Here is a 14557-nt window from a genome sequence, read left to right on the forward strand (position 1 = left end):
GTCACAAGGAATAAAGAATTATTTAGGGATATTGATATGCATATTACCATGTGGGCAGGCAGTCCATTTCCATCATTTTATTAGCTATAAGCTGCTTTTTTCAAACCATTAATAACTTGCCTGAGCACAGCCATACTGTAGCAAACTGCATAAAAAATAAGTACTTGTATTCTTCATCCATGCTGGGAAACAAAAATGTAGATTTAATTGTGCGATGGTATATTGACACATGAGCTGACACTTTACAAAATCATTTTTGAATGTATATATATATAGCTATGCAAGAAAAATGAAACTGAGAATATGGAATAAAGGAATGTTTCATTGCTGGTGATGGGAGTGGCCTAAAAACATGTAATGATCAGGTTTTATTGATGATCAAGCCAGACATATTTGGGCACACTTTTAAGTTTATAACGTGGAAAAAAAAACTAAAAATAATTGTGGAGAATGCTCCGGCAATCTCACTACTTTTCCAAATTCATCAGAGTCCTATCCACTGTGTTACCACTGCTACTGAGCTGCTAGCTCCCTGAATTTTTGAGTATTTTAAATGCAAAACAATATAAAACAATGATCTAGTGAAGATAAAACTGAACCCAAGCCCTATATAAACCCTAGGCCAGGCAAACTTGATTACGTACTTGTTTCTCACCCACAAAAATCTGGATTTCCATGCAGGCGAGAAGTCATTTTTCATTATTCATTATTAAAGTAAATACTCCAAATCAACTCCTGAGCTGTCTGTTAGCTACTATAAAGCTTAGCTAAAGCCTTTTATGAGCTAGTACTCACGTTTTACCACCATTTCTTTATTTTTTATTATTATTATTTATTACTAGCACTTTACAGTGACCAGCACTGAAGGTCTGACAGCAACATGTGCTGCAGCCTTAGGATTACCTAACCTAATTTCAGGGACTTAGACCTTAATGACTTGACTTACTGACTGATAAGGTGTAACAGAAAAGGGGCCAAAGTAAGGAAAAAATCCCTCCAACCCCAGGATTCAAACTGCAGGCCACCCAATGTCTAGTCGGGTCAGTCTTCCTCCAGGAGGGATGGATTTTCTTCCTTAAACCTAATGTATTTATTACTAGCACTTTACAGTGACCAGCACTGAAGGTCTGACAACAACATGTGCTGCAGCCTTAGGATTACCTAACCTAATTTCAGGAACTTCTGAGGTGCAAGTGACATTTGCTGTGCTGTAAAATGATAACCAGCCTTCTTAGCATCAAAATACGTGTGCACATAATTGAATATTCGGTGGGATAAAAAGGGATGAGGGTGGATGAGACTGAAACAATTAATCAAGTTTACCTGGCCTTAGTAGATAAAGCTAACTTTAAACTACTAGAATCGTGATAATTGGTTCTATCTATGGAACCAATAAATTCCCTTTAGTCCAGTATGTGTATTGCAGTTTAGTTTATGGTTTGCGCCGTAGTTACATGGTTGCGGTTGTCTCAAACATTAATGATCAGAGTGCAGATAAACAACACTATAGTAAATGACGTAATGTAAAACACCTTATTGTGACCTTAGTAAAAAACGGCTTACCCTCGCAAGTTAGTCGGTTATACATTATAGCCCGTCCCTCTATTCATTACTCGCCAAGGTGGGTGTCTAAATCAGTGTATACCTCGGTGTATACTGATACGTAATAGCCGGTCTACCAATATGGATATATCTCGTAGTTATGGCATAGGGCCTAGCTACTTTCACTGATTGATCTTGTACTGATTCAGCTCGGCCGAGACGAAACGCAGACTGAACACTGGGAGACTAATCACCTCGCAAAGCAGTGAGTAAGTAATGAATAAGGTAACGAACAAGAATCTGTGGTAGAAAGCCGAATTTAGGCACAATCAATGGGAGGGAGGGGTGGGGTAAAACCGGGACGCGGGGACGGGGAATAAGAGGGCCGGCCCAGTGAAAGTGGATACTAGAGGCAGGGAAATGAAGGACTACAGTCAGAACTAGCTACGTGCAGAGTGACAGTGGATGGATAATACCTGCTTAAGGATGGTTTCTGAGTGGTTTCCAGAAACTGGTCAAACACAGGCAAGCTGGATCCAAAATACCCTACTAGAGCAGTCGCTCTAAAATAGAGCGGTCACCTTATTACTAAAATAGAGCGGTCACCTTATTATAAGGTGACCGCTCTATTTTAGAGCGACTGCTCTAGTAGGGTATTTTGGATCCAGCTTGCCTGTGTTTGACCAGTTTCTGGAAACCACTCAGAAACCATTTTCTTAAGTTAAAACCTCCCCGGTGCAAGATCCACTTAGAAACATGTAATCCTCAAAATCTTCTTGTACAGTAGCATCACCAGATACTAATAAGGCTTATTAGTATCTGGTGATGCTACTGTACAAGAAGATTTTGAGGATTACATGTTTCTAAGTGGATCTTGCACCGGGGAGGTTTTAACTTAAGAAAATGGTCACCCCTAATCCTAATGTTAAACGATAATAGCCGGGGGGTCTAATTTTAATGCTTCCCAAGGATCATCATTGGGCCACCCAATGAAAACTTGACTTTTCACAGTAGTGTGGGTGCTTTTTTCATTGAGATTTCATGGATATACTTTTCTAGTAGTTTTTGGGTCTAGCTTTCGGCTTTGTTTACACGTATAAGTAATTTTTTTTGATAACTGGTTTTCAATCCAGACTTATGTAATGCCAGGGCCTAAAGCTCCATCCACTGTCACTATGCATGTAGCTAAGTAAGGAGTCCTGACTGTAGTCCTTCATTTCCCTGCCCCTAGTATTCACTTTCACTGTTTCCGTTCCCTGTCCCCGTCCCAGTTTTACCCCACCCCAAAAGGGAGGGCTACATATAGCTACATAAGTGTGGTTTTTTTCACGAAAATGATGTCAGAAGTTTGTTATAGCTATAAACAACAAACAAGAAAATTTGTAATATAGTTTACAGTGGAAAACCCTATTTTTCATGAGTTTCACAATGTATTTCTATATAATGATCAGTTTAGCACTTACTTCAGGTGGATTTTTAATCAGCTAGCAAGTGTTGCCACGTAGAATGATACCAAGTTTAGTGAATTCGGTTGATTACTTTTGAGGATTTTTCCACCCAAGTAATATAATTAAATTCTTACTTGAACATGTAATCTAGCGATACAAAGCTCCATCCTGCCTTTTCTCTTAATCACTTTACAAACTCCTATACATCACTGGAATTGCCATTCATCAAGGATGTCGATGAGGCATAACAGATCTCCGTACATTAAAGTATACGGAAGTTATGGTGTTGTGTTTAATAGGCGGTCTCATTTTTGCATATTTTTTATGTTGCATATTTTTGTAATGTATATTATTAAAGTTGACAAATGTTTTGATAGAATCATGCAATATAAAGTACGTAGCTAGTCATGAGGCAAGTCATGAAGTCATGCAATACAACTAATTTGGCCATGTGCTATACACTATTCATGTCTTCTCTTGTATAGCTTCATCTCATGTTAGAACTTTGTGTTTGTCCACATGCGATTATCAACCATGATTAAGTATGAGAAATGGGTATGCGCTTAACAGGTAATATGTGCTTAGCAACCAGACTCTATGGTATGTTAACACATGTAATGTGTTTAATAGATAGGTCAGTACGTGTTCCTTCGGTGTTGCATTGTACTGAGCAATAGTGTACAATGCAATGTGTGCTGGTTGATATAGTGAAGCTTAATGTGTAAGCGTTGGTCTTCCGGAAAAGTCCCATATAGTAGCCTCTGCAGTACTTCTATCACCAGCCTCCTGATACTACTGTATATGTGCAAATTTTACAAGGTATGTAATTTTCGTGGACCAACAAATTTCAGTTTTATTTTCGAGGATCACTTGAATTTCACTGAGGTTACCTATTAGAAAACATACCCGACAATCATTAATTTTTGAGGATGAAAATTTTGTGGAAAGCCAAGCACGTGTGAAAATCACAAACACATACGTAGATTGTTAGTTCTCTAATTCCCATGGACAGGTTTTCAAGCATATTTTCTCAGGTCTTGGTCAAAGAGAGGTACACTACATTGAATGGTGCATCCTTATGTAGAGGTTTAGTAGTGGCTTTAAGTAAAGCCACATACCACCCTGACACTCTACAGACGCTCTGACCATGGTACCAGCCTTCTCCACGTGTTTTTGCTTCGTTGCGTCATGCTCTGTGGTAGCCATACTGGCAAATCTAGGGGTTAAAGTATTTCAAACACATATACACGCTAACAACAACAAAAAGATTTAATTGGACTGTCATGATAATTGAGGTGCTTGCAAATAGCTGTTTGTGGTGACATGATGTACACACAAATATCTGGTGATGGAAAGTTGACTCTGACAGTAGGTAGTACACCATCAGCTTGCAATTGCCAACACATATGACCTACAACACAAGACGTATTACAACCATCTCTCACAGTATGTCAGTTTATACAACACCATCCAATGCATTTAACACTACTGTACTTATTGGATATTGCCTAGTGACACAGAATTGAGTGTGATTTCAACAGCTTATTTTCGGGATTTTGCTATTGAGTTCATCACCTTTGCAATTGGCTTCAGTGCGACACATAGTTATGACAAATATGTATCGCATACAGAATCATGTTTATTTGCTTGTGATTACTCCTTCATCAATAATACCCAGGGGCGGATCCAGAGTTTGGAAAGAGGGGGGGCACCTTTCTGAAAAACAGTTGAAGACCAAAAAAACTTGCTGAAAACCAGTTGAAGACCAAAAAAAAAAAAAAAAAAAAGGTCACGACAATAATAGCTAGTTATCCTTACCAACTATATCACGTTTGTTATGTAAAATAAAATCCTATTTATAGCTTCATAGGTAAGCTACACTGCCCCTCATGAACATTGTGACTGCTTTATTAGAGTAATTGACTGCTCTATTAGAGTATCTCGATCTTGTATGCAATTTCTTGAAGGGGGGGGGGGGATTTGCCCCAAATGCCCCATCCTGGATCCGCCATTAATATCATTGCATTTGCATGTATCAATCAATCAGTTTGGATGTCACTGTATTATCAAAATAAGTGTTTATCATGAAGTGATACTCACAAAATAGTACACAGATTAGTTTAAATAACAAATGCATTTTTGCACTGGTACAACTAATATTTCTATTCAGCATGTACTATGGCAAAGAACAGTGGTCTCTACTAAAATTAATTGTGATATGCGGAGTTAGCTATGACATGCAGAGTTAGCTATGACATGCAGAGTTAGCTATGACATGCAGAGTTAGCTATGACATGCAGAGTTAGCTATGACATGCAGAGTTAGCTATGACATGCAGAGTTAGCTATGACATGCAGAGTTACAGTAGATAAATAATGTATAAATGCTTTAAACTACATAAACAGAAACTCGTGCATGATCTCTATTGACCACTCAGCATGGCCTGCGCCATGCTGAGTGGTCAATCACCCCAGCCAACACAAGTTCTACCAATGGATTGCTTTTATAGACATATCTGAATACTTTGATGATGGGTGGGAGAAGGTAACATAGCTGTTACACTTGTTAATGTAAACAGACAAGTCCTGGAGATATCACAGAAATATTTCATAATAGAATCAGTTGTGGGTTGTGACCAAAACCTGCCAAAATACGCAATGAACGTCTACCATGCCAAACTATGGTGAACTACGCATGAGTTACTTTGTTAAACTAGTTTGTGTGCATTCAGGCTGCTAATAATTCATGCAATGCGTGTTAATTGTGAGTCCTAGTGTATGGCTACAAGAAAGTTCCATAAATCATTTAAAGCATTGCCACGAGTGCTATATGAAAAATAAAGTACAAGGTGCGACTACTGCTTTCACAATATTCAGCTGCAACAACATTGTGAGAACCAGGATCTCTGTTCTAAGTACCAGATAATAAGCCTGGGACTACCTCCTTTGCCATCTATCAACTTTTTATGCCATTGAAAATGAATCACAGTAAAGAAAGTATATGGCTTTTTTTTGTACAGCTTGTTTGACCAGGTACTCTGGATGGATTTGCAGCAGCTTATTGCAGAAAATCTGATCTCTGAGTGGGTTGTGTCCAGCATTATTCAAAACGAGATTCTGGCCACCTTTACCAATGCTAAAGAGAGAGGGGGAGAAAGAGGGGGGCATGCCTAAATCTGCACAAAGTGTTTCAGAGTGAAGTTTCTGTACCATACTTTTCTGCACCTACTGTAAGGGTATTGTCCAAATATTGCACCTCTCTAAATTATAAGAAAATACAACTCCACTTTGCTGTGCTGACCACACTACAAATTAATCATGGTGCAGAACAGAGCCCAAAGGTAGCATGCACCATTTCTTCACTTCCAATTCTAACAAGCAGGAAGGCACTCTCAACAACTACCTTTCCCAGCAGGGGGTGCTTTGGTGTGTGTTTAGAATTTCAAGAATTGTACCATTATTGCCAACAAGATGGGTTAGGATGCCATCACCAATACTGTGACCTCTTGGGTGTGACAAGTCTACAATAAAGCATCCAACAGTTACCCACTTAAATCAGTAAGAATTTTTAATGTCAATCACACAAGCACACATGCTCCATAAAGAGATATTTATTGCTATAACACCATACCTAAATAGTGGGATTTAATTGTACCAATTAACTAATTATTGTCAATTATTGGTGACCAATAAACTGGTGATTAAAACTTTGTAGGTGCACAGCTCTAATATCTTCAGGTGTAGGTGACCTCCTTTGCTTCACTACTTTTATTTTAATATTCTTAATTTTCCTTATACTTGTTTGTTTTACTTTTTTGTAATATTATTATGGTTGGTGAACCCATTCATCATACCACATTAGAATGGAGAGAATGGCACCAGGCTTATCATTTTCATCCCAAATATCAATTACTGAAAGATAGATTATTGAATAATGAGACACATAAAAACTACATAAATGAGTCCTCAGTCACATGCGACCACCGAACAGGATCAGTGGATTAACACCTGTGTGGGCATGGCAAGGAAGTGTTGAAGAGTGTACAAAAATAAATAAGTATGCATGTGGGTACATTTAACTAAAAAGAAAGTCAGTTTGGGGAGGTAGTAGTGAAGCCATTATGCTCTGTTTTTAGTTATGTTCAGCCCATTGTACAGCGTTACAATAAGAAACACTATGAGAAGGACCTCTACAATCAATCAGCCACAACAGAAAACTCAGACGATTCCCGTCTAATGTAGGGAAGCCATCATGCAGCACTATCATGGAACAACATCTTGTGCTGTCAGCAAAGATAAATGGGACACAAAGGAGGACACAGGTAAGTCCATAAAACATGCAATGTATGTATTGCAGCTGGATGCCAAAAGGCACCAATTGGGCTGAAGTGATGTCGAATAGTGAAAAAATCAAGTCCATAGCCTTATATGTTATCGAGTTACACTTGTCTGAAGGCATCAGTCAGGTCAGGCAGTCAGTCAATAGAAAAAATTTTAAATTTTGTAGTTAAGTGTTTTATGTCGTACTGTTAGGAACTTGAAATTCCTAACTTTTTCTTATACTTATTTGTTTATGTAACATTATTATGACTGGTGAACCTGCACATACTGCATCAAAAGAAAGGATAGCACCAGAGTTAATGATTTCGTCTGACCGGCTATCAATTATTGACTCGAAAGTGAAGTGAACATTACACTTCACTTTCACCTATTTTCAGCCCGTTACACAGCGTTACAAGCGAAGATGCCTCTGCAGTCACTACAGAAAATATGGATGATTCCTGTTTATAAATGGGAAGCCACGTATCACGCTATCACAAATCAACACCTTGCACTGCATGTCAGCAAAAATAAATGTGACACAAAGGAGGACAAAAGTAAGTCCATGATACATGCATAAAAAAGGCACACACCACTATGGATGAAGTGACGTCAAACAGTAAAAAAGTTAAGCCCGTAGTCTTAGCCATTGTCGAGTTCCACTTGTCTGAAAGCATCAGGCAGGAACACAGTTAGCTAGTCAGTAGAAAATTCCATTGAATAAAATTTTATAGCTACCCATTGGAAGCAAATACTAAAGGCACTTTTGGGCTTGGTTATACCTAACCAATACTGGCAAGGTACCAGGATGGTATTGTGAAGCTGGTTTTTGGGTGATATTTTTGGTCAGAAAAACTCAAACCTCCATGATCCCTAATAATATAGTTACTACCATACTGTATGATAAGGTACTATAATTGTATTTCCACACGTAGGTTACCAATAATATTGACAAAGCAGAAACATCATTGCACTCTGCAGTAAGCAGCCATGCCGTGGTGGGGATCAAGTAAGCCCAAGGTATTAGAAGCTACTGAATTTCATATTATTGATGATCTCAAGATTTTAAAAGCTGAACTAGGTAGTGGTTCATATGGTACTGTGTACTGTGCAGTATACAATGGTAAACCATGTGTAGTTAAGGAGATGCACCCTTTCTCAAAAGTGGTTTATAAAGATGGTCCTACTCCATTAGATATGTGCATCAAGGAGATCAATACTCTCAGCTCATTGCGACATCCCAGCATTGTTCAGTTTCTAGGTGTTTACTTCAAAAATAATTCACATGTGCCAATAATAGTGATGGAGAGGATGTGGAAGAATTTATCTACTATACTTGAAGAACGACCCAACCAACTACCATTGTTGATCAAGACACACATCCTCTATGACGTAGCTTGTGGTTTACAATATCTGCATGGCCAAGACATTCCGGTGATTCATCGAGACTTGAATGCAAACAATGTTTTGTTAGCTGAGAACTTGGATGCCAAAATAGCAGATCTTGGGCAAGCTAAGGCTTTTCTAAATATATCAGCAGAAAGGCTATCCACAAGACCAGGCAATATAGCTCACATGCCTCCGGAAGCTTTAAAACATAATCCAATGTATGATGCCAAGTTGGATATATTTTCATTTGGTTGCACTGTGATTCATTTAGTTACTGAAACATTTCCTGAGCCAGCTCAGCAGTTTGTACAATCCACTGATGATCAGTCTTCATTTCTGAAGCTATCAGAAGTTGAAAGAAGAAAGGAACTTATCAACCAGATGACTAGTAGTAAACACTACACATTTCAGCAACTTGCAATTCAGTGCTTACAAGATGAATCTATTAAGAGACCCACTGCATCTTACCTTTGCAGTCAGTTAGATAAACACATAAAAGTATTAGAGGCTGAATTACCTGAACTAGCTAAGCAGTGCAAAGAAGATAAACTTTATCTCATTCAGTTAGTTCAGTCACAAGGAGATAGTTTAGAAAATGCAACAAAGGAATTCCAGAAAGAAATGAAGAGCCTTGAAAGCCAAATTTGGTCCTTACGAAAGGAACTAGAGAAACAAAAAGATTTGACTTCAATGAGTGAAAGTCAAGTGAGCAGGTTGAAGGAAGAAATAGAAGCAAAACAAAATGAAATTGGTGTAAAAGTGCAGGAAATGGAGCAAGAGATACTAAATTTGAATAATGATCTTAAAAGTGATATGGCCAGACTTTCTGAAAAGGATTACACCATTGCAAGTTTGGAAGCCAACCTAGAGAAAACTACTGATAGTTTAGATGCATATAAACAGCAAAACAAAACATTAGTGGCAGATAAAGAAGACCTCTGTAACAAAAATAAAGATCTTGCATGGCAACTTGCTGAATTACAAAAGAAGTACAAAGTACTGCAAGTAACTTCTAAAAAGCAGCAAGATGAAATATTATATTTTCAAAAAGGGAAGATATTAGCCAATTCAGAATCGCACTTACACCAAATGATTCTGGAGGTACAACATGTCAACGAGATAGAACATCAACAACTACAAGAGCAACGTCAATCATATGTTGATACTATTAATCATAAAGAAACAATGGTTGATGATCTTAGAGTTAAGTTGTCTACTATAAAGAAGAAATGTGCTACACAAAAACAACAACTTGAGGAAAAGTCGTATCGTTTGAGTATGCTAGAGTCTTCTCTCAATGAACTGCAAGAATCTCTTTACTCTAAGGAAGAGAAATTAAAGTTAACAGAAGAAACAAATACACTTCTCACACAATTGCTAGCAAATAATGATAATTTATACAGAAAACTTCAAAAAGAATGTGAAGATAAGGATGCATCATTAAAGAGAAAAGAAATAGAAGTTCACATGCAAAGGAAGGAGCATGCTGATGAGAAAAGCAACCTTAAAAGTCAGCATTCAAGAGAAGTCCAATGTTTAATAAAGGACTACAATATGCATATCTCTCAGGCAGCTAAGCAAGAAGAAGCTTCTGAATTAATAAAGGAGAGAATTCAGTGTGAGCTTGACTTAACGAAGAATGGTGACCAGCAATTACAAAATGAACTTAAGGATGCCATTGAAATTCAGGAAGATTTGAAAAGACAAATCAAGCATCATGAGAGGACTATCAAGGAGAAGATTAAATGCATAGAAAAATCTAAATACTTTGGCTATTTTAACTTTAATATTCACTGGTCTCCATATCTGTCACTTCCAGCCAAAAGAATAAGGCCTAGTGCAGTGATAGTGAAAGATAAAGTGTATATAACAGGAGGATACCAACAAGTTTGTCCTCTAGGAAGAGAATTGGATTCTTGCTTGAAGCCCTTGGAGAGAGGTAATGAGGTGTTCTCTTTCCACACAACAAAGTGTAGGTGTGATTCCATAGCTAGTCCAGTAGTGTTAGGAGGTATAACCAGTGTGAATGGTCAGTGTGTACTGGTCAGTGGAGCTGAAGGGAACACTCTGACTGGGAATGTGTATGTGTTGTGTGAGGAAGAATCAGATGAGCAATGGAAGAAGTTCAGTGAGCCTGTCCCAACTCCTCGGATACTGCCATGTGTGTGTTGTTATGGTGAGAGGTGGATGATCTTGTGTGGAGGATATGCCTATAAAGAAGGATCCAATATTTTAGAAGCTCTGAATGTGATGGAGATTCTTGACACCACTAAAGGAGAATGGTACCAACTTTCAGAAGAACAATGTCCAAATGTATCAAATGTGATTTGCTGTGCTGTAGTAGGCCAAGATGTGTATGTTATTGGAGATAAAAAGGTAATAAGCAGCAATTCAAATAAATTGATAACAGCCTCTACAAGAACAGGAAACAGAAATGCACCACTTTGGTCTGAAACAGATATAAAGAAAAAATTGAATGAAGACTTCTACCCATTTAGTGTAGTAGAAGTCAATGGAGAGCTCATGATTGTTGCCAGTATTAGTGGTAGTAAAGATGACGGGACTTGTGTTCTAATGAAGGACACAACAGACACGTGGAGAAAGATGAGTGAAGCTGTAGAGTGTCAACATTGTTCAGCTGTGGTAGTGACTCCCACACTAGAACTACTCCTGTTCGGAGGGTCTGAAAATGTAATAGGGGATGAAGCTACTCACATCTGTCAACAAGGCATTTCAATTCTAAATTTAGACATATTGAGTGAGTATTACTAATTACAAGAATGTATGTGACTGTACAAAATGCTGTTTTATATAGATCAACCAATTCAGTACACAGCATATCCAAATGGGCAGTCCACATTTTATGCACAAGGTAGGTAGATGCTCTATTGTAGTATGCTTGAACCTATTATATGGCATATAGAAAATGCTTTGGAAGAGAATCAACCTCCTGCTGTCTCCTTCACTGGGCCAATCCACACTAAACAGTTTGACCACAAAGGAGGAATATATCAGTCTCCAGTCCACAATGTATCAATAGTGGTTCCTCCTAATGCTATTGATGATGGTGAGAAGGTTACAATTCACATGGGAGCCACACCAAGTGGACCATTTGATCTACCTGAAGATTGTAAGCTAAGAAGTGCAGTAGTGTGGCTGGGTAGTGGGAGTGATGTGATGTTGAAGAGAAGCATAACAGTGGTAGTACCTCATTCAGCAGTGTTCACTAGTCCCCAACATCACTCCATGATGAGGTTCCTAGTATGTGAGGATTGTGAAGGTCCAAGGTATAAGTTCAGGTATTCAATGGACCACTTTGAAATAGACAATGATCAAGGTTGCATTGAATTGCAGAGATTTTCAATGTTGGCTGTTGCTGCCGGTTCCATCACTAGAGAAATTAAATCTGCTGAATTCTATTATGCTCCTGGTGATGATGCATCATGTAATTCAAAATCTTATACGGGGATGTCGTATGGCATTCCCTCAGGTCGATATGTTGCAAAATTGTTCTGGCCTCGTGGACATTTGCCTAATTCTTTCAGAGTTGATGTATTTTATTTACAAAATCTTCCAACAGAGCATTATAAGGTAGCTAACCATCGCCGTAATGATTATAATGCTGTTGTAATTATACTACACAGGTTGACACTTTGTATAGAAAAAATTACTGTGAAGATAATGGATTGTACCCAGAAATTGTGGAGACAGAGTTTCTGATTAGTGGCAATGGTACTGAATTGAAGTGTGTACTCCCTTGTAGTGGCTCTAGTGAGTGTGACTGTTTATCTGGTTGGAGTGTGACTCAAATGAGTGACATCAGTGAAGTATGTTATATAGCTTCATGCATACATGCCAAAGCCAGCTGGTATAATTGATCATGTGCACATCTTCACACAGATACACATAGAGAAGGACAAAAGAAGTTATCTTCAGTACAAAACTGATCCGGTGAAATGCTCATTCAAGTTCACTTGTTATCAACCTAAAGCTTATCTGACGTGTTGTTTTGCATTTCCAGGAGGTGAAAGAATTGTAAAAAGCAGTTCAGATCAGTAAGTTAAACTTTGTATGTATGTTTTGTATATACATATAATTTCTTCAGGGTGCCATCTTGTCTTCTAAGCAGGTACCATATTACCCACAATTCAATTCCTTTCATTGTGGAGAAAGGTGTTTTTGATGAGGCTACAAAGTAATAATACTAAATGTCATTATTTTTGTAGTAAAATAGTTTTTTTACCACAGCAAAAAAGATGACAAATGATGAAATGAATAGTATGTCTCCTGAAACTTTGAAATAATGCCTCATTCATCAGCATAGAACTTTTCTACCTTTTGAAAACAATTGTGTACATAATTACAAAAATTTTATTGCAATTTTTTATGGTACGTAGCTAAGATGAACAGATCGAAGTCTTGTAAGCCTTTAATCTAGCAGATGATGTCTTAGTTTCTTACTGTATGGTGTTTCATTCTTTTACTGGTGATATACATTTACTTTTGAAATCTTAGTGTGGATTGTAAAACTGTTACAATAATTAGCTGGCATCAGTGTGTATCTTGAAGTGGACCTGTGCTCTACCAAAGAGTTTTGGTGCCATACCAGAGGTATTTGTTTGTGAGATTTAGAACAGTCAGTGACTCTAATAAAGCAGTCACACTATTCAGAGAATCAGTGTAGCAAGTAAACTATGCAGTTATAAATACATAAGGATTTTTATGTATACTTTTATCAGTGATACATTTTTTTGTTCTTTACCAAACCAGAGTCTATAGATATGCTACTGGCCAGCATGGATAAGTAATAAAGACTGTATGAAAGGGACTATCGGTCTGTGTAAGAGCTAATTATAAAGTATGATTACAAAGCTAATTATAAAGCAGACAACACTTCAATGCCGAAGAGATATTGATAAGATAATATTGTTTTTAAGATGTTAACTGGTCATGTTAGTCTAGACTTTCAGAACTATTTACATCCAAACACACCCAGTACATGTGGTCAGGCAAGTTCCACCAGAATTAATGCTTACCTTCATTCCTATATACCTACCCCCAACCATCTGGCTATGCAATTCACTACCCTCTGGTGTTATCTTTAACAGACTTTAAGAGCAATATATGTAGTAGTTGTAACATGGGCGTGAGTGATTTGCCTGAAATATATATGCACAAGCATGAGGGCCCGCATATTCTTGCGACAAGATTATTGCAAGATTTCTCGCCTCGGTTGTATACCATGCTGAGAATACATTGATTGAAGACTATAGCTACTGTACTTAAGTAAAGAATGTACACATCTCTCTTTGAGTTTTCAATATACGTATAATTCCTCCAGTTATAGTACTGCCACTATAGCAATTAAACTACATGCATAATTATTAGCTATACTGCATGTATTAATTACATATAATAGCTACAAAGCATGCATGCAGGGAGGAAAATGGTAAAAGGTGCAAGATTTGAGCCCCGGAGAGAATCAGTGATCTATATGATACATAGATATAGATAATGTTTTAATTCAGAAAGAGAATTACATACATTATGAAGTATAAACAAATATCAGCATTAATTCAACAGTTCGATCACATTCCATAGATGACACTAAAAAGTGTGAATGAATTATAAATTCTGTAAGAACATGCAGGAGACAGCAACACAGGCTGGTTGTTTTAAAAAAAAATTGACATCACTTTGGTAGACAGACACAGCACTTGACAGTCACTAACATGAGATAACTCATACTAAGGCAACACGGCAGCCATGCAACACCAGATTCATCAAGCCAACAATTAAGTGATGAGTATCAGAGAGTGCTGCTAATAGTATGCAGTGATGGAGTCTGTGGAATCTAAT

General features: G+C 37.7%; 1 protein-coding gene across 5 annotated transcripts; it reads left to right on the forward strand.

Annotated features, from left to right (window-relative positions):
• Window positions 1-1543: 1543 nt before the first annotated feature.
• LOC136240149 (uncharacterized) lies at window positions 1544-13094 on the forward strand. Of its 5 annotated transcripts, none has more exons than XM_066031043.1 (9): window positions 1544-1621; window positions 1671-1827; window positions 8245-11456; window positions 11514-11570; window positions 11622-12289; window positions 12343-12525; window positions 12599-12753; window positions 12804-12893; window positions 12947-13094. In XM_066031043.1, the coding sequence occupies exons 3-9, from the start codon at window positions 8300-8302 to the stop codon at window positions 12963-12965; spliced, it is 4329 nt and encodes a 1442-aa protein (XP_065887115.1). In that variant the 5' UTR covers window positions 1544-1621; window positions 1671-1827; window positions 8245-8299; the 3' UTR covers window positions 12966-13094. The 5 variants fall into 5 exon arrangements, with proteins under 5 accessions (XP_065887115.1, XP_065887112.1, XP_065887113.1 ...); XM_066031040.1 differs by having other exon boundaries at window positions 1671-1811; XM_066031041.1 differs by having other exon boundaries at window positions 1551-1621; window positions 1701-1827.
• Window positions 13095-14557: the final 1463 nt, after the last annotated feature.

Source organism: Dysidea avara, chromosome 12 (assembly GCF_963678975.1).
Source record: "Dysidea avara chromosome 12, odDysAvar1.4, whole genome shotgun sequence".
In the NCBI taxonomy this organism is placed as follows: domain Eukaryota; kingdom Metazoa; phylum Porifera; class Demospongiae; order Dictyoceratida; family Dysideidae; genus Dysidea; species Dysidea avara.